This window comes from Chelonia mydas, chromosome 3, assembly GCF_015237465.2.
Source record: "Chelonia mydas isolate rCheMyd1 chromosome 3, rCheMyd1.pri.v2, whole genome shotgun sequence".
NCBI classification, from domain to species: domain Eukaryota; kingdom Metazoa; phylum Chordata; order Testudines; family Cheloniidae; genus Chelonia; species Chelonia mydas.
The window spans coordinates 196,943,291-196,963,170 of NC_057851.1; the positions used below are offsets into that span (position 1 = coordinate 196,943,291).

The following is a 19,880-nucleotide window of genomic DNA, read 5'->3' on the forward strand; positions in this document are numbered from 1 at the left end:
TCCTGCTGGTTTTTATTTTATTGGTATAACAATCTTCACAACATCCCTGTTTGGGGAGGGGCAAGGAGTATTTCCATTTTACAGATGAGGAATCAATGCACAGAAATCAAGGCCAAAATTGTCAAAAGTGTTAACTAATTTTGGCTTCCCAATTTAAGAAGCCCAGGGCCTGATTTGTCAGAATACTTAGCTTTTCATAGCACTTTATTTGTTCTGAGCAGAGCTCCCATTGACCTCAGTTTCAGCTGTGAGTGCTTAGTACTTATGCAACTCAAACCCCAAGTATCTCAGGTCAGACCCCCAGGAAATGAGGAGCACACAATTATTGACCGCTTGTGAAAAGTCTCACTGAAGTGACTTGCCCAGCATCACATAGGTAGAGTAGGTAGAATTCGGTCTCCTGGGCAGCAGTCAATTGCCTTAACCAGGAGACCCTCCTTTCTCTTCCCACAAGCCCCTGCCTCATTCACTACACACCTTCCAGCTTCTGCCACAAATGACACCGGGGTCCTACAGGCAGCAGCCTCCTTCAATGCACAGAGTTCCTAAATGCTGTTTCGAAATGGAAAGTGCTGTTTAGCCATTTTGAATCGTTTTGTTTCAGTCAAAACTCTTTTTGGAATTCTTCATGTCATGAACAAAATTGACATTTCAACTTTTCATTCTGATTCGGAACAGAAAACAATTTGAAAATGCCAACCTTCCTGGCCAAAGGAGAGTTCCATTTTTCGAACAGCCCTAATCATAACTGATCGGAGTCCTGAAGGGAGCAAAAGCTTTAGATAGATATCATTTGAAAATATTTTGATGACCTCTTGAGTTGCAGAGGAGACTTTAAAAGGCAGCAACCCAAAGCCCCTTCAGTGTTGCTAAACCAAAAGCTGACTATTGTTGTGAAATCAGTGTTCGGCTGTCAAGACTCTTGTGTCTTCAGAAGGAGCTAGAAAATACTCTGCTACCGGCTGCATCTAAAAAGAGCCTAGCATTGATGATTGAGCTGCCAAAGTCTTCTGCACCAGCTTTCCCTGCAGCAGTTCAAGTATAGTTGTGCTTCCTATGGTAAAACTGGCAAGGGACATATATAGGACCAGATTCTGCTTCCAGTTATAGCACTCTAGTTCCACTAACTTCACTGGTTCTACTCCCGGTTTATTCCATTGTAGGAGAGATCAGAGTCAGGATCATGGTATACAAAGAAAGTGTATGTGTCCAATATCTCTCCAGTTAGTCCTGGGTAGGTCTGTCTCTACACTGGGCTAGTGTAACTCAGCATGCTCCATTGGAGTCGATGGAGGTATGCTGATCTATGGAAGCTAAGGGTCTGGCCCATTGTGCCTTATGACAGGAGAACAAAATAATCTGCTTCTTTTTTCTTGAGAACATTAACTCCTTACAGAAAAGTCTCTTCTCCCATTTCTTCTGATCATGACGGGTTTCAGTGGAGTAAACACAGCAGGCAAAACATGTCCTCTCTCCCCTTTCCTGTAAGACCAACATTAACCTTTACCCCCAAGGACAATCACCTCCAACCTGATCCTGCTCCAAGCTGCAAAATCCTTCCACCTGCCCCGGTGACAAACATTTCCAGCTGCCTCCCTGCTCTATTTCCTACCGAGACATTGACAAGCAACTCCAACACGGTCCTCAGCCTCAGTCACTGGACACTTCCCGTGTATTTTCCAAAATCATCCCGCTTTCCTTCTTTGAAAACACGATTCTCTAAAACTGGATGTAGCCTGCTCTAAGGATGTGCCTCCCCCCGCCCCCATGATTTGAACACAGTACCTTTGTTTATCTCCAGTGGTTCACAGGCAGAGGTTCTGAAACGGACCTTGAAGAGGCATGTCCCACCATATATGAGTCCCCAGTGGGGGGAGGGATAAAGGAGAACAATGATTGGCTGTGCAAAGTGCCATCGGAAGCTGCACAGGAAGCTCTCTCACTGCTAATTTGAGACACGGTCCTTACCTAGCGTGCTAACCAAAAAGGGACTTTAATCTTTACATGCAATGAGACCTTTTTACTCTTTTATAGCACACGGGAGGAGGTCGTGAAAGGTTTCAATTTCACATAAGAGGTCCCCAACCTAAAAAGGTTGAGATCTGTGGCTCTAGTGCACAGAGCCCTGCATGCAATCTTGGGCACCTCACGCTACCTTGCTGCAGGAACTCCCGTCCAGGCCTCTCACAAACATCCCAGCAGCATGCACGCCGCATCCCGAGCGTCCATGTGTACCTGCAGCCTGCCGGCTACACGTGGGTTACACTCTGGCTCCCACTCGCCTGGGTTATTCTACAGGCTGACCCCAAAGCACTCCCAGTCCTGGATTTTCCCCCAGCAATGTATGTCTTGTACCGTCCAGCCCTGTCCTGGACAGTCCAAATATTATTCCTTTTAAGAGAACAATATACACCAGCGTATTACCTTAAATAGTTACCCAGACATTCTTATCTAATCCAATGGGTTTAAGTTAAACAATAAAACAAGTGATTTAACTACAAAGAGAGAGATTTTAAGTGAGTACAAGCAATGAGGCAGAAGAGTCAAAAATGGCTACAAGAAAAATAAAGATAAAGCCTCTTTCTAGGGCCAACTTAACAAATTATATTCGATTTAAAGCAAAGTTTCTCCCAGCATGCGTCCAACAGCATTCCTGAGCAAACTCTTCAGGTTAGGACCCCTCCCCCAGAGTCCAATGGCTCCTTCTTTTTGTCTTCTCAGGTGCAGTGAATGCCATGGGCCGGGAGAGAGAAGGGCGGGGGGGGGGGGGGGTGGTGGTCTCTTCAGGTGTTTGCCCCTCCTTTTTATAGTTTCAGTCCCCCTCTTGAAAAGCATTTCCAGCTGAGAACTGGAGACAAAGAGTCTTTGTGGAAGGATGGTCCTTCCCCTGTGTGAACTTCCTTTGTTTTATCCCTTCCTCATCCTGAGTTTTTTGAGTCTGTTATTCACACAGCTCTACTAAGGAGTAGCTGCTTCGGGGTTGGAGATTTTTGTCCTTCATCCTATGCTGTTTCCCTTTGAACCACTGTGGCGGCGGTGACAATGAGACACGTTCAGTGAAGGCCTGTGTCTGAGCACTGAAGAGCTAAGCCCAATGGCACTTCAATAGGCTCCTGCCCTAGAGATGGCTGATTTGCTCAGACTAGCTCCGTTCAATGCACTGGCATAGCCTTTCAGCTGCCATCAAGGTGTTTAAAGTGGCTTTCCTGGGAGTGTTTGGAGGACGGGTTGTCTACAAGCTTCCAGGACCCCAGCTGATTCTCAGAGAGGGAGGTAGACCGTACTTCCTGGATGTTTTCACTCTTCACTATCAAGGAGCCCTGCAGCAGCTCTGAGCCTCGGGTGGTCTCTGTGCTGGTGGCACTTACATTCAGAGGCTAAAGAGGATTGAAAAGGGAGGGAAAGCTCCCACGGGACCAGCCCAGGAGAAAAACAGGTAGGGGAGCACTGCTTTAGCAGTGTGTGATGGAATGCACCCCTCTAGTCACACCCTATGCACTACTGTAATAATCTTTGTACAAGAAATGCCTTCTGAGGTATCGTTTGAAAACGCGTAATGTGCTGATCATTAATATCACAGTGAAATGTGTGTAGCAGCATTCTGTGTAAAGTTATACATTTCCCCCTGTATGGTGTAGAAAATACATGTTCAGACTCACGTAACACCAAACTGGTCAAACAGACCTGTCTTGAACACAGGAGTGTTTGCTTGTCTTAGTTTGCATTTAAGCAGTTGTACCTGGCTGGACCCGAAGAAGAGCTCCGTGTAGCTCGAAAGCTTGTCTCTCTCACCAACAGAAGTTGGCCCAATAACAGATATCACCTCACCCACCTTATCTTTCTAATCAGCCTTAATATAACTCCTCCCCCTTGAATGTTTTGTGCACATCTCTCCATTTCGTAACGGCAATGCACATGATAATATTCGGGCAATAACTACTGTGCCATGTATAGGGGATAAGCTGCTTGGACTGTCTCTGTGATAACCCCCTGGATAGCACTCAGCTCTCAAACCCTAGGTTTAGTCACAGCAGAGGTGCTAGGCAGCAATCAGTCATGTCCCTCTTCAGGTGCGGCTGGCGGACGTCCTCCCCCAGTTCATACAGGGGCCAGGTACCCCCGCTGATGGGTTCCTTGCCTGCTGTGTGCCTTGCTAGCTTCTTTAACGCTGCACAGCAAGACTGTGTCACGCACTGTTGAAGTGTAACTCTATGACAACCTCTGCCAAGTGAGGGGAGGCCTTAAGCCATCAGCTAGCTGGGGAGGGGCATTACGTGTTCCTCCCAGACGGTTTAGTCCCAGCACAGGTTAGCGCTCACTCCGGCTCCTTTGGCATCCGATGGCCAAACACCAGCGGGAGGGGGATTTGCTCCTTTCCAGGCGGCTGGTGTCTTTCCTGGCAGCCGGGGCAGCAGTAAGCAGCGGGAGTGCACAGGCCGGCCAGAGAGCGGCCTCAGCACAAAGCCAGCCGCCCTCGGTCGACGTGGCGTGGGTCTGACTCTCTCCCGTGGTGGGGGGAGGGGAGGGATATTTTTGCAGGCACCTGCTAACGAGAAGAATGTCACGTCTGCATCTAATCGCTCCAGCCTGTGCCTGAAGCCGTGGCCACACGCCCGTCGGCTGCTGTCTCCGCTCACCCGGGTGCTGACTCCTGGCTGGCGTTGGGTCAGACTCTGCGCCGGCCACGGGTCCTGGCAGGCTCTTCCTCCTGCTCCCGTCTACGCTACGGCTTGGGCCAAACAGGCCACAGCCTTCGCCCGAGCTGCCTGTATGTGTCTGGCTGCTCTGAAGGGTCAGTGGAGGGCGGCTAGTTATTAAGGGCAGCTCCGGGCACAGTTAGGGGGCAGTGTGTTTGGGTCTTCACACTGATTGGAGCTGGCAGCTGACTGACACCCCATTGTGCTTTGGAGAAGACGAGGGAGCACGGCTTCCCCCGGGGTCTGTGTTCAGACTCTGCCTCCGGGGAGCAAAGGTTTGGAAAGATTAGCCCCAGATCTTTTCAACCGGCTCAGCTGGTAGCTTAGCCCTTCGGCACGCTGCCCACCCCGCCTGGGGAGATCCCTGCCATTTTATTCTGTGCCCCTGCCTGGTAAGAAGATACGGCGGGTCAGTCCTGGAGCCGCACGGACAAGCCAGCTCCGAGGGAGAGCCAGGAAGGCTGCTGCGTGAATCCAGCGCTGTTTATCGTGTGATATGTCAATGCTAGTCAAAAAACCCAGCGCGGCTCTGGAGCTGGCTGCTGCAACCTGCAGGATAGTCTTGTTCTTGTCCCCTATGCTGCTCTGCACCATGAATTCCAGGGCACAGAGTGGCAGTAAGTGGTTTCCTTGGAATCACAAAGAGCCAGGGGGCTCCTGGAATCCTGCTGCCGTGTGTTGAGTTTGTGGGTCTCATGCAATCGAGCGTCCTTTACAAAAACTCACGGGACCAGGGTCACACACAGACTTTGTGACACCCATCTTTGGCCTTCGCCTGGCTCCCACTTCCACCACGGTCCTGCACCAGCAGCCTCTTTCTCACCTCTGCCTCCCTGCTAGTGTTAAAACGCTTACCTTCGTTCCCGGCTGCTTGGCAAATTATTGCCCGCTCAGATGAATTTCAGTTGCAGACATTGCTCCTGCCCCCACAGGATTTTCCGGCAGCAGGAGATTGAGGGGAGGAAGAGGATTTTGAGTCTGTGGCCTTCTGCCTTATTTTTCCTCAACTGGGCAGACGTAATGGCATGTGCAACCCCCACAAGACAGCAGACACTAAAGAGTTAATGACGATACCCAGCACTCTCCCAGCTGGGCTGAAGTGACCATTAGGAACAGCTGGGATAAAATGCTGCAACCCAGACAAAGCAGGGGGTTGCTGGAGAGGCTGAATGCTGCTGTGAAGGTGCTCCACAGGATCAGAGGGAGCCAAGCCACGCAGAGGGACAAATTTCCTGGCAGAAGGATCCAGGGAAGGTTGCCAGAGGTAGGGAGCAGCCTGGGAAGGCAGCAAAAGACCTAAATAAGCAGCCTTTGACTGCCCAGCGCAGGCTGCCTTAAAGGGAAGGGAGTGGAGCTTGCTGACACCCCAGACTCAGGGTGGTGGTACTAACATAAGACTGTTCGCCTTTATTTTTTTCCCTGCTGTAATTTCCTTTGTCCCTCCCTGATGAAGAAGGGAAAGGGAGATACTAGACTGGGGGACTTTAGGTGGAGGTCTTACTACCCTAACAGAGGAGGGACTCAAATGGCCAGCCAGAGGGCTGGAGCTGTAGAGGGAGGCCAGGTGCTAAATTTCTAAACTGACACAAAGGGAAACTGAGGCAAGGCTACTGTTACCAAACACCTGGCTGTGGGGGTGCATTTGGGAAAACCCTGCTGTAGTCCATTTTCTCTATGGTGTGTTTAAACACACAAGTGTATTTCTTCTCCTTTTTACTGTAGAGATAACAGATTTCTTCCACTGTACCCAGGGTAGCAAACCAAAATGTTGTACAGTGTGATAAACCACGACACTCCCTGTTGACCAGCCTCTGTCACTGAAAGTCAGAGAATGGGGATAGAAACTGTAGCAGCAAATTGATCGCTAGGATTTCATTATGAAAACGCTATGTTAGAACCCAGGAGCTCAAGCTACACCAGGGCCTTTAACAATCAGTGTCTGTTTTAGCAATCATCATCATCATCATCATCATCATCATCATCACGTTCTCATTATGCCTCTGGTGTTTAGGGCAGTGACGAAGCTCCTCCACTCCTGTCTGTTTTTGGCAAGCCTTTCAGTGGTTCCCCAGCTGTGCCCCAGGTTCTTCAGCTCGGCTTCCACAGCTCTTCGCCATGTTCTTTGCAGGTGGCCTCATTTTCGCTTGCTTTCAGGTGTCCATCTTAATGTTACTCTGGTGATGGAATCCGTTTCCATCCGAAGCACATGGGCAATCCATCTCCAACACCTCCTGGCAGTGATGGTGCTCAGATCTTCTTGGCTGCACTGTGTGAATAGGTCTTGGTTTGAGGTTGTTCTGGGCCAAAAGATATGGAGGATTTTTCTGAGGCAGGTTGTATGGAATGAAGACAGTTTGGACATGTCGGACTTTCTCATTCACCAGCATTCTGCACTATAAAGTAGCATTGAAAGTACGCAGCTCTGATAAATCTTGAATTTGGTTTTGGTGCTGTATTTTGATGATTTCCAGACTGTATTTAAGCTCCTGAAGGTTTCCTGGCTTTATTGATTTTGTTCCAGATGTCCTGGCTTGTTCCACCATCCTGGCTGATGGTGCTGCCCAAGTATGTGACTGTTTCTACATTGGCGAGAACATAACCCTCTATCCGTACTGGTGATGGTGAGGCAATATTAAAGGTCATGAGATCTGTCTTACTGCGGTTGATTTTTCAGTCCAATTTTCTGTCTGAATGCGTTGAGTCAAGTTGTTTTTTCTTGTCTATGGTGTTGGGTATGTGGCAGGAGAGCAAGACCATCTGCAAAGTCCAGGTCTTCAAGGGATGAGAAGGGTGTTCATTTAATGCCTCTTGGCATGTCTCTGTTGCACGCCGCATTACCCAGTCGGTGGCAATGTTGAAGAGGATTGCAGACATGACACACCCCTGACGTGCTCCTGTTTTGATATCAAAACTGCGCTCACTGTGATCAGCACTGCATGTAAAGTTGAAATAAAAGCTTTTGATGATTATACAGAGAGGGATTCCGTGTGCCTGCAGAATGCGCCTTAAGCTAGTCCTGTAAAAGCCTTCTCAGAGTCTATGGAGTTTATGTAGGGTTGCCGTTGCCATTCTAAGCACTGCACTGTTACTCTGCGTAGAGAGAAGATCTAGTCTGTGCATCCATGCCCTTTCCAAAAACCAGCTTGCTCTTTTCTGAGAACTCTATCAACTGCCTCTGATATATGCTGGACTATGGTCTTGCACCATACCTTGCTTGGCACAGATAAAAGTGTGATGCCATGTCAGTTATTGCAATCACTGAGAGTTCCTTTCTTTGGTATCTTCACTATAACCCCATTGGCCCCCTCCTCCGGCACTTTGTCCCTTTCCCAGACTGATGTACATAGAGGGGCCAGGATAGATGCTGCTAACTCAGGATTTACCTTGAACAGTCCTGCGTTCAAGTTACCCTTGCCAGGAGCTTTCCCATTTCTTAAGGATTTGATGGCTTGAATGATCTCTTCCTTAGTTGGGGTGTCTATGTTGATATCAAGATCTTCTTCTGCCTCCTGAATGTTTGCTTCCTCATTAGCTGACTCCCTGTTCAGCAATTCTTTGAAATGCTCTGTCCAGCGCATTTCTTGTTCTTTTTCGGTTGTTAGTAGGTGGCCTTGTTTGTCCCTGATGAGTGTTTGTTGGTGTCTGCCGTTTACCACTGATAAGCCGTCATTTTGTAGACTGTTCCTTGTTCACCATGAACAGCTGCATCCTCTGTTGCCAGATTATCAGTATAATGTTGTTTGTCCACTCTTACAAGGCGTTTGACCTCCCGGTGTGCCTTGCTATACAGCTCATGGATTTGTCCTTTAGCTCCTGGGATTTTGTGCCTAAACCTTTTTCCTTTAGGGCTTGTCTGGTTTCTATGCTGTTCCATGTACTGAGTGTAATCACTCCTTCCTTCTCTTCTGCCAGTGCCCTAGACAGGCTTCACTGCTCTGTTTAGACATTGCTGTTACTTTGTCCCACATCTTGTTGATCTCATCTGCATTCCCCTCTTCATCAAGGTCAGCAGGTGCCTGCAACCTGTTCTTTAACTGCAGAACAAAGGTTTTCTGTATTTCAGGGGACTTTAGCTTGTCAGTGTCATAGCGTCTATGTCCCTTGTTTGGTGGACCCACACTTCTCAGTTTTAGTTCGACTGGAGGCTGTCACAAGGTGGTGGTGGCTGTCAACATCTGCACCCCTTCTCACTTTCACATCTGTCAGTGAGCGTCGCCATTTGCCATTGATCATCATGTGGTCAATCTGGTTCTGATCTCTGCCATTTGGAGAACACCATGTCAGCTTGTGAATTTCACGATGTTGAAATAGGGTTCCGACGGCGACTGGATCATTCATATTGCAGAAATCAAGAAGCCGCTCTCCATTTTCATTCATGGTGCCACACCCATGTCTCCCCATTGCTCCGGTGTTTGTGTTGTCCTTACCGACCTTGGCATTCAGGTCTCCCATGACGATAGTTAGGTCATGGCGTGGTACTCTCTCTAACTCCACCTGTAGTGAAAGGTAGAATTTGTCCTTTGCTTTTTCATCACTGTCATTTGTCAGAGCATAGCACTGAATTAGGGTGATTATTATTGTTTCCTTTTCAGCCTGGCTCTCATAAGTCTGCTGCTGATGGACTTCCACCCAAGCAGGGACCACTCCACTCCCTTCTGCAAAAGGATGGCAACACCCTCATGGTGTTGTCTATCACCCCGTCCAGAATACAGCAAAATTTCTCCCGAGGTTGCTGTTAATCCTGATCCCATCTATGTGCTCTCACTGACGCCCAGGTAGTGTCTCATTTCTGCTGTGACCTGAGCTAGCTTCCCTGTTTCGTACATTGTCTGTACGTTCCAAAAACCAAGTTTGGTTTTTGTCGTGGTGTTGAGCACTTCACTTCATGCCAGTGGCTTCCTTTTGGCTTTAGCTATGCTAACCCCATCTTATTCCAACAAATCCTGTATCCTGTTCAGAAATGCAGCCTAATAAATGTATATTATAGTAACTTCATGGTGAAAGCAGATCTGTGTACACACAGATTTTACACACACACACACGGATTCACTCCTCTCTCTCTCAACCACGTGTGCACACACACCCCGGCTGATCTCCATGAAGACTAGAACAATGCATCTGCAGGAAATAAAGAGAAACAGAAAGATCTTGACTTACACTGGCTGTTTATCCGCTTTTCCTATCTGTTAGATACCTCAAGTCTTACTTCATGCACTAGAGTCTGCCCTATCTAGGTCCTAGAGATACCACGATGCTGGAGTAGCTTTGAAAGCTGCAGCTGGGGAGGGGGAGAAGAGGAATAGTATATTAAACAATGTGATCTGAGGTGGTACATAAATATAGCGTACACATGTGAATTATAATATATTTAGGCCCCTAGTCATAATTTAAGACCAGAATGGACCATTGAATTATCTAGTCTGACCTCCTGTATAACCCAGCCCGTTAAATCTCACCCAGTTAACCCCTGTATTGAGCCCAATAACAGGGGTTTGACTAAAGAATATCTTCAGAAAGGCGTCCAGTCTTGATGTGAAGACATCGGGAGATAGAGAATAATCCACCATTTCCCTTGGTAGTTTGATCCAATGCTTAACCACCCTCTCTGTTTAAAATGTGTGCCTTGTTTCAAATTTGAACTTGTCTGGCCTCAGCTTTAAGCCACTGGTTCGCATTCTGCCTATTGCTGCTAAATTAGTCCTTTGTATTTGCTGTCTATCCACTGTAATCAAGTCACCTTTCACTCTTCTTTTTGACAAGCTAAACAGATGGCCCTCTTGAAGTCTCTCACCATAAGGCAGGGGACTGGACAAGGTGACCTCTCGAGGTCCTTTCCAGTTCTGATTCTATATCCTCCAGCCCTCAACTCTGTTTTGTAGCTCCTTTCTGCACCCTCTCCAATTTTCAACATCTCTTTAAAATATGGACACCAGAACTGTACCAACTAGTCAATGTGGGCTCCCAAATACCATATACAGCGGTACCATTGCCTCTGTTTCTACTCACTCGTGCCTGCTTAGCCAAGGATTGCGTTAGTCCTTTTGGCCACAGCATCAAACTGGGAAGGCATGTTGAGTTGCATGTCTATTGCGACTCCTAAATCCATTCCAGCACCTTCTTTCCAGGATGCAGTTCCCCCATTCTGTTGGCATGGCCTGCATTCCTCATTCCTGGATGCATAATTGGCTGTATTAAAACACACTTTGTTTGAATGGACCCAGGTTACCAAGCAATCTAGATCTGCCCTGTCCACTCCACCAGTCTTTGTGTCATCTGCTGATAAAATTTGCAGATATTTTATATTTACTTCCATAGTTACCTTTATCCACCCAACTTGTAATCACATCAAAAAATGAAAAGGAAAAGTTTCAGAGTGACAGCCGTGTTAGTCTGTATTCGCAAAAAGAAAAGGAGTACTTGTGGCACCTTAGAGACTAACCAATTTATTTGCTCAAATAAATTGGTTAGTCTCTAAGGTGCCACAAGTACTCCTTTTCTTTCTCCTTACAATGTGTATGAAAATCAAGGTGGGCCATTTCCAGCACAAATCCAGGTTTTCTCACCCTCTTCCCCCCCCCCCCCCCAAAAAAAAAACCACACACACATAAACTCTTTGATAAGACTATTTTCCATAAAGCCCTGGTGACTGTCATTTAATTCTATCCTTATTATCAATTTAATTCCATGTCAGCTTTTCTGTTTTGCCTGGGATTGATGTCAGGCTAACTGGCCTACAATTACCTGATTCCTCTCGCTTGCCCCTTTTTGAATATTTGCAGAACAGCAGCACTCTTCAAGTTCTCTGGAATTTCCCAGATATTCCAAGATTCATAAAAATTAATATGAAGGGGCTTGAGATTTCCTGAGCCAACTCTTTTTGGACTCTTGGGTGAAAGTTTTGCAGGGCTGCTGAATTAAAAATGTTCATCCCCAGTAGATGTGGTTTAACATCCTCCTTGTTTACTAATGGACTGGAAAGTACTTCATCATCCTCCTGTGAGACGAGTACGTCCTTCCTGACAGATAAATACTTCTGTATTGAACACTTCTGCATCATTATTAACAATGTTACCGTCCTCATCTAGTATTGGGTCTATATCTACTATGCTGCAAACACTTCTGCACCTGTGTGCATATCTGCAAGATCAAAGCCATTATTTGTGGTGTTTTGTCTGCTGCGGAAATGCCTTCAGGCTCTGAAAGCAATTGCTCCTCCCCTGTGCTGTACTTCTAACAACACTGACTGAAATGAAATTGCTGGGGAGGCTGTGGGGGGAAATGGTATCATGTTTAACCATTACAAACACCGGGAGCTCAGAGTACTGTCCTGGGGATACCTGATCCATGTGTCTAGGTGTTTATAATGCACTGAAGATTATGATATATTCAGGGGCAGGGAGGGGGATGCAAAATGATGGGGGCACTTTTTTTAAAAATATCCACCCATAAGAAAGACTCCACCCCATGATTCACTCCTCCCATTACATTGTGCATGTTCTCTGAGCATCCCTGGGCAATTAAAACTGGGCTCAACCCTCAGTGGGGCTCCTTGGTTTTAGCGCCTTCTGGATTGATGGGACAGTAAACATCTCTTAGCACTATTGTTCCAGGCTCTCAGCAGACTCAGGCAGAGAGACACTGCTGCCTTGGTTAACTCCTGAAAATGTGATACCTTCACAACTAGGACCGCTAGAGTTACTTTTCAGGCTACTGTCTCACTGCCCAGAATTTTAGCTTTAAATTAAGAGGGATCTGTTCCTTGTACCACCGTAATCCAAGCCTGGATTATATGGGTGCTATGAGTAGGCTCTCACACGACTTCCAACACAACCACACCACACAACTGGTGCAGCAAAACCCAGGCCAAATAGCATGAGTGCTGTTGGTCAGGACTGAGCTACATGGACAAAGCTGTGTGGGGAACTTGTGCAAGCAGCTGCTTGCACTATTCTAGCTCCCCCACTTTAGTAGGTAACACATCCGTTCATAGGCTTATAACGCACACATGACAAAATGACTACATGCTACAGAACTGGTTAATTAGTTTTTAATTCTGACAGTTTCTGTAACAGGGACACAGACATTTCTCAAAACCTCTGATGTTGACAAGTTAGGTTAATGTTTTATTTGAAAGGAAAGACTGGAGGAACAAAGTAATTATAGGTAAGAAACAAACCATTCTATTGTGCTTCAAAGGAAGGTTATATAGCTTTACTTGCATAGCACAAGTATACATAAGCATTTCAGTTAACAGCAATGGACAGAAGCCCATCTCGAGAGGGTAATTCAGATTATTGCTTTTTTTTTTTTTTTTTTAAACAGCAAACCTACAACAACTGGTTGCCGACGTGTGCGGGAACAAACAGGTGCTTATTGGCATTTATTTTCCACCAGGCTAATTTGGTTTAGCCAAGGAACAGTGTACACTACGAAGCTGCAAGTGACGTGCTGAGGAGAAAGAGGAGAGGGGAACAGTTAGTTTACATGTAATTGAACTGGTCATCCCAGGGATGCAAATATTTACTATCTGTGGAAGTCAGCAGCATATTGCAGAACTGAGATGGTGGCTCTTTAAATTATCTGCACTTGTGAATATTTTGGGACAACAGTTTTCATCAACAGTAGATCCGAGTTGGAAAACTAGTTTTCCAAAGTGTCAGGCACCCAACCACTGTCAAAGTCAGCAGGAAAGGCTGAGCCCTCAGCACTTAGCTCCTCTAAGGGTGTCTATACCACACCCACGGCTGGCCCGTGCCAGCTGGCCCAGGCTTGGGGGCTGCTTAATTGCAGTGTAGACATTCGGGTTTGGCTTGAGCCTGGGCTCTGGGACCCTGTGAGGTGGGATGTCTACACTGCAGTTAAACAGTCCCATCGCCCAAGCTGTGCTAGCCCAAGTCATCTGGCACGGGCCAGCCCCAGGTGTCTAACTGCAATGTAGACATACCCTCAGAGCCTAACTTCAGCCAAGACTTTCAACAACGGGAGTCAAGTTCTGATGGAGCTTTTCGGAAGAGAGCTAGCGCATGTGTATGTTTAAAAAGGGACATGTCAGTGCAGCTAACTCATTTAGTGCATGTATCACTGTAGCACGCACACCTCTGGTAGCTGCACACACAAGTTACCAGCAAGCTGTGCAACGTGCAGTAACTGCGTGTATAATTTCATGTGCTGTTGCAATAAATGTGCATGCAGGCACACATCTGATCATCTAGGCCCATAGTTATGAAGTCATTAATAGTGATGAGGCCGTAGTATTATTGAAAACTGGATTCTGATTAGACCCCATTTTGTGGCTCAGTTGAGTCATTAAGGAGCTGATCTGAAATCAGGCGACATTCCCCACTGAATCACATTGTTTCTGTGCAGAGGACTGGGATTCTTGGCAAATCTGCCGCAACTGTCAGATCTCAACTCCTGTCACAACTAACCCCTGCCACCATTAACCTATTTGTAGACCTCAGTGACAAAAAGAACCTTTTAATAAGTTGGGGACCGAAACGTCTTAAAGTGCCACTGACCAATGTCACAGAGGAGTAGGCTCTGGAGTGAGAGTGAAGAGATGTGGGTTATGTTCCCAGCTCTGCCAGACCCATGTGACCTTGGATAAGGTCACTTATTCTCTGTGCATCAGTTCCCCATCTGTGAAATGGGGATAATAGCACTCTTCTCCCACACTTTGTCTGTCTTGTCCATTTAAGACTGCAAGTGCTGCAGAGACTGTCTCCCTATGTGTCTGTACCACATCTAGCACAATGGGGCCCCAGATAAGATCTGGGGCATCTAGGTAATACCTTAATACAAGTCAGAGAGATATGCTAGCCCTCTGAGTGTTTTTAAGCTCTTTCTATGCCATACCTTAGCCAGATCTGGTTTTTCATGAAATTCACAGTCCTGAACTTCCGTTGATGACTTCGTGCAAGTTGTCCGGCCAACCTTAACATTCAGATAGTACTTGACTCCAGACACAATCTGTAAAATGAGGGGAAAAGCTTGTTTACAGCACTGATAGATTGCACTACAGGCCATTGATCTGCCGAGAGGATCAGAGAGACCGGACTAAAAGGAAGGCTTGTTTTGTGGTTGTGTTGCTAGTCTAGGATTGAGTTCTTTGTGGCAGGCACGCTTTTCCTAGGTGTGTGTACAGCACCAAGCACTATTTGATCGCAGGGGAGGCCTCTAGGGGTCGTACTGCAATAAGCACTAAAGAAAAGTGTCTTGAAGAAATGGAGGTGGAAGGAATAAGTGAGTGACACTGGAAAAGCAGAGAGAGAGTCCAAGGGGCTGAAACCAAACATGCATCCAAAAGGACTGCCTGTGGCAATTTAAAGTAAGGACCCAGCACTCTTTGCAGGCCAGAAAACACAACCAAAGGTGCGGACTCAAGGCATGTGATAGCTTTGCTTACTGGCTTAAAAAGCTATAATCGATATGTTTAGTTAAAAGGAACTGAAGCAGTTGACTCCTACTCCTTCAGTTCATCGACGGGAGTATTGCCAATACCAAGCAGTGGAAGAAAAAAAATAAAATCACAAGTGGTAGCCCCCAAAATCAGGATTGTCTAAAGTCATGTTACAAAGACTCCAACATTTAAAAAAATATTTGACTTCTAGGTTTTGAGCCTTCAGGGGTCACAGGTCCAAGCTTTTCTCTGCAACCGTGAGTGGTTTGTTTTTTTTTCCCTTCCTTCCAAAAATTGAAAGCTGAAATTCTCATGTAATTACTTGTGCTGTCGATCGCAGTTAACGCCTGTGATTACATGAAAAGAAAATTAATGCAGTAATTGCATATCTCTGGGTAAGGAGGGAGGCATCAGCAGCAGGGGAGCTGGAGCCCCATGCCCACATTTGAAAATATAGAAAAACTCCAAAAATATTTAAATTGTATTCTATTACTGAACAGTGCAATTAGTCGCAATTATTTTTTTTAATCTCGCGATTGATTGCGATTAATTTTTTTTAATCGCTTAACAGCCCTAGTAGTTGCATGACTCCAAGAGCTGGGGCTTTAAGAAAAACACCAAATATCACGTGACTTGTGCTAAAGGTCACAAGGGTTGGCAACACTGCAGAGGAGACTTCAATGGAGCAAACGCAGGTGCTCAGGTGTCTTGCTAAATCAGGGTCTCATTCTCCAGCTGACATCCTACAGGAGAATTGCCCAAGTGAAGCATTTGAAACAAGCAAGTGAGGACAGTTTAAAAATAAACACAATTCTGATTGAGGGGCAGTTGATGGCAGTCTTTTTAATTGTTAATAGAAAAATGGACTAACCACTCAAAGCAGAAGGGCAGTTGAGAGTCCATAGGTTAGAAAACCATTGTGGAATGAACATGATATGTGCCTGCCATAACCCTGATCACTTTCTATGCCTGTTGTGTGTTTTTTCACCCTCCTTTCTCAGGAGGGTGCTTTGGGCTGTTGGCACAGTCTCTGTGTTTGTACACTATCTAGCATAATGGAGCAGCCCTCAATCCCCATCAGGGTCTCTGTTCACTACTGCAATATGCATTAGAAAATATAGTAACTGCTACGGTCCTCCAGTTTCAGTTTCAAAGTCTCACATAGGCTTCCTCCCATCATTTATGGTAGCAATGTGGGCTAGTGGCTAGAGCACTAGACTAGGATTCAGGAGATCTGGGTTCTGTTCCTTACTCAGCCACCGGCCAGCCTGCAGAAGTCACTTCACTGCCCTGTACCTCCATTTCCCCATCTGTAAAATGGGGCTAATGCTACTGACCTTTGTAAAGAGTCTTGGTGTGATGAAGTGGGACTGTTCTTAATGTTTCCTCGGAATACTGTAGGAGTGCCTCAGTTTCCCCTAAAAAGAAAAGGGGTACTTGTGGCACCTTAGAGACTAACCAATTTATTTGAGCATAAGCTTTCGTGAGCTACATGATGAAGTGAGCTGTAGCTCACGAAAGCTTATGCTCAAATAAATTGGTTAGTCTCTAAGGTGCCACAAGTACTCCTTTTCTTTTTGCGAATACAGACTAACACGGCTGTTACTCTGAAACCTGTCAGTTTCCCCTATGCATGTCTTGAGTCTCTAGGTGGTGGGGTAAGGGGATGTAATTGTTGGAGAGCAAAGGGCCAGCATACATAAATGGATGACACTCGGTCTCCTGGCAACTGATGGCCTCGGCCCTTCCCCCCTGCAAGGTGATAGCTAAAGGGTTGAAGAACAAAGGAATCAGGTGACCTCCTGGCCCCGGGAAAGGGACCAAGCCCAGAGGAGGAGGGCCTGGAGGGTGAGTCAGTTTGGGCTGGCTGGGGACAAGGAGTGAAGTGCAGACACGGTTGTCTGGCTCACTGCCCCCCAAAATGGACCCGGCTGAGGGGTCCTGTTCTCTGTACCTACAAGCTCTGTTTTAACCTGTGTTCCTGTCATCTAATAAACCTTCTGTTTTGCTGGCTGGCTGAGAGTCATGTCTGACTGCAAAGTTGGGACAGGACCCACTGGCTTCCCCAGGACCCCACCTGGGTGGACTCGCTGTGGGGAGCGCACGGAGGGGCAAAGGATGCTGAATGCTCCAAGGTCAGACCCAGGAAGGTGGAAGCCGTGTGAGCTTTTTGCCCTGAAGACAGTCTTCTCACAGAAAGGAGACTTCACCAGAGTCCTGACTGGCTTCATAGGGAGCAGTTCCAAAGCATTGCCCGGGAATTCTGTGACACTTGGTCTACCAATGAAAAGCACTGTGTAAGAGCTAGGTATTTAAGTAACCAGGGTTTTTTGTTTGTTTGTTTTTAAGCATTGATCAAATTGTGTCAAGGCCACTAAGTGTTACTGCAACCTCCAGAGATGTCCTGCAGAAGAGGAAGGAGAAGAGGGAAGGGTTTGTGGCATTTGTTTCTTTATGATGCAGAGAAAAGGCCTAAAAGATTTTGGTTCTGTTCCCCTAATTTATTTCCGCTTCTCCTTGCTTGTTTTTCATGAGAAACTCTCTGGATGACTGGGCAGTTGGGACAGGTGGCTATGACATTACAGATACCATAGAAATGAAGCCCAAAACACTGCGAAAGCAAATGCTTTTTAAAAGTCTTCGGCTTTGTTAACCTCTAAGAATCTTTTCATTAAAACAACCTCAACCCCTTCAAATTAAGAAAACATCTCCAAGAACATATACGAGGGCCTGGGAAAAGCAGAGTTTACATTCCTAATATTGCTGAGATAAAACAGGCAAACTCCCCCTCCCTCTCCCCCACTAAACTTTCAGAAGGAACCAACTCATTTCCCCCTCCACTTCCCCACCCCTTGAGGAGGGACATTTCAGATAAGTGTTTAGACTCTTTCCTGGGGCCTCCTCACAATGGGATCTGAGCACCAAGTAGTGCATTAAGTGCTGGGGCTAACATGATTCATTCTCTCATCTTCTGGGGGGGGAACACGATATTTTTTTTTTTTTTTTAATCTGTACGCACTACACCCCATCAACCACAAAGATTCTAAGTGCCAGACTGAAGTATAGGAACACACTCCTTTCTGCTGATTGGTTACTGTTTGCCTGCTTCTCTGTTCCTCTTTCCTTTTTTAAAAAGTTGGCTTGGTGGTTTGTTTTCCTGCAAGGGGTCCGGTCTACGCTACATAGTGAGGCTGACGGAAGGCAGCTTACGTTGACCTAACTCTGCAAGTGTCTCCACTACAATGGTGCTCCCGCTGACGGAAGTCACCCACTACATCGACTAATAACGCCAGCTCCGTGAGGGGCATACAACTTAGGTTGATGTAGTTAGGACAAGGGGGTCTGTGTAGACACTGCGTTACTTCCAGCGCCTGTTGGCGGTCTGCCCCCACACAGGGACTGACAGCCCCCCCCTGCTGCTACCTCCCAGTGTGGGATTGGGTGTGGGGGGGACTCAGGCTCTCCTTCCTGCCTCTCAATCTCACTGGAAGGCAGCCAGGCTCAGGCCCCCCACCCAAGGCAGCAACAGAGGGGCGGATAGCTAGAGCTGGGACCCCAGGCACCTGGTCTCAATTTCACAGCAAGGAGCCTACCAGCAATGACATTGACATCCTTGTCAGTTTCCCTGTTGCTATTATTTCACATTGGGTCACCAGAGGCTGCCAGCCCCAGGGTGGGGGGGAGGAGGGGAAGCTCCAGCTGGGAGCCCTGCCCTGGGCTGACAGCCAGAGACAAAATGTGAAATAATAGCCGCCGTGAAACTGACAAAGGTGTCAATGTCATTGCTGGTAGGCTCCGCCCTGTGAAATTGAGCCCTGGCCCTGACTCAGGGCTGGGGCTGTCTGGGGGGGGCTCCAGCTGCGAGCCCTGCACCGCTGTCACTGCCCCACTTCAGTGGGTGCCAGGGGCTGGGGGGCCTGAGGAGCCCCCTGGGGCAAGGGCACCCCCAACCCCCGGGTGCCAAAACGACAAGTTTGCCCAGGGGGCGCTTTCCCCTCAGAGCGGGCCCCCACCCCACCCCGCTGCTGATCTCGGGGGCGGGGGGCCGGGGCGGGGCTGGGATTTCAATCCTGCCCCTCCCCAGGGATTCACACCCTGCCTGTCCCGTGTCCGGCCCCCGGGGAGCGCGGCTGGCCCCGGCCGCCCGCGTTTGCATTCAGGCGCCCCGGGGCTCTGCTCGGGGGTGGAGGGCAGCGGGGCGGGGGCGGGCTCGGTGCCCCCCCCGGGACCCTCCCCTGGCTGCGGGGGGCGCGGTACCTGCTTGCGGGCCCGGATGACCTCGGCCACCCGGCTGCGGTACTTGTCGTTGCTGGCCTTGTTGTACTCGCTCATGGCGAAGCGCAGCGCCCGCTGCACCCCCTCGTCGTTCTCCTCGGCGTCCATCAGCCCCCCCAGCAGCCGCGGGGGCCGGTCCTTGGCCAGCGCCGCGCCGGCGGCCAGGGCCAGGGCGGCCAGCCAGAGCCACGGGGCGCGCATCGTCCTGCACGGGCCGGGGCGGAGAGCGGCGGTGCCCGGGGCCGGCCCCTGCGCCGCGCTATATCCCGCCTGGCCCGGGGGGCAGGCTCGGCGCAGGGCCCGCCCCGGCCGGCCCACATGGCCGCAGCCCGCGCCTAGCCCGGGGGGGGGGGCCGCCGGGCCACTGCCCCCGCCCCGCCCCTGCCCCCGGCGCACACGCGTCCCCCTGGCTTCGGCAGCGCGGAGCCCAGACACGAGCCAGCGCCATCGTGCCAGAAACTCAGCCCCCCCCCCCTCCCTCGCCAAGCCCGAGGTCACCGAGCCTGGGG

The 19,880-nt window shown here is 48.4% G+C and overlaps 1 protein-coding gene across 1 annotated transcript; it reads right to left on the bottom strand.

Annotated features, from left to right (window-relative positions):
• Window positions 1–12,730: 12,730 nt before the first annotated feature.
• On the bottom strand, window positions 12,731–19,642 carry CST3 (cystatin C). Its single transcript, XM_037896195.2, has 3 exons — window positions 19,354–19,642; window positions 14,553–14,666; window positions 12,731–13,145 (listed from the first exon to the last, which is right to left on the bottom strand). The coding sequence occupies exons 1-3, from the start codon at window positions 19,570–19,572 to the stop codon at window positions 13,068–13,070; spliced, it is 411 nt and encodes a 136-aa protein (XP_037752123.1). The 5' UTR covers window positions 19,573–19,642; the 3' UTR covers window positions 12,731–13,067.
• Window positions 19,643–19,880: the final 238 nt, after the last annotated feature.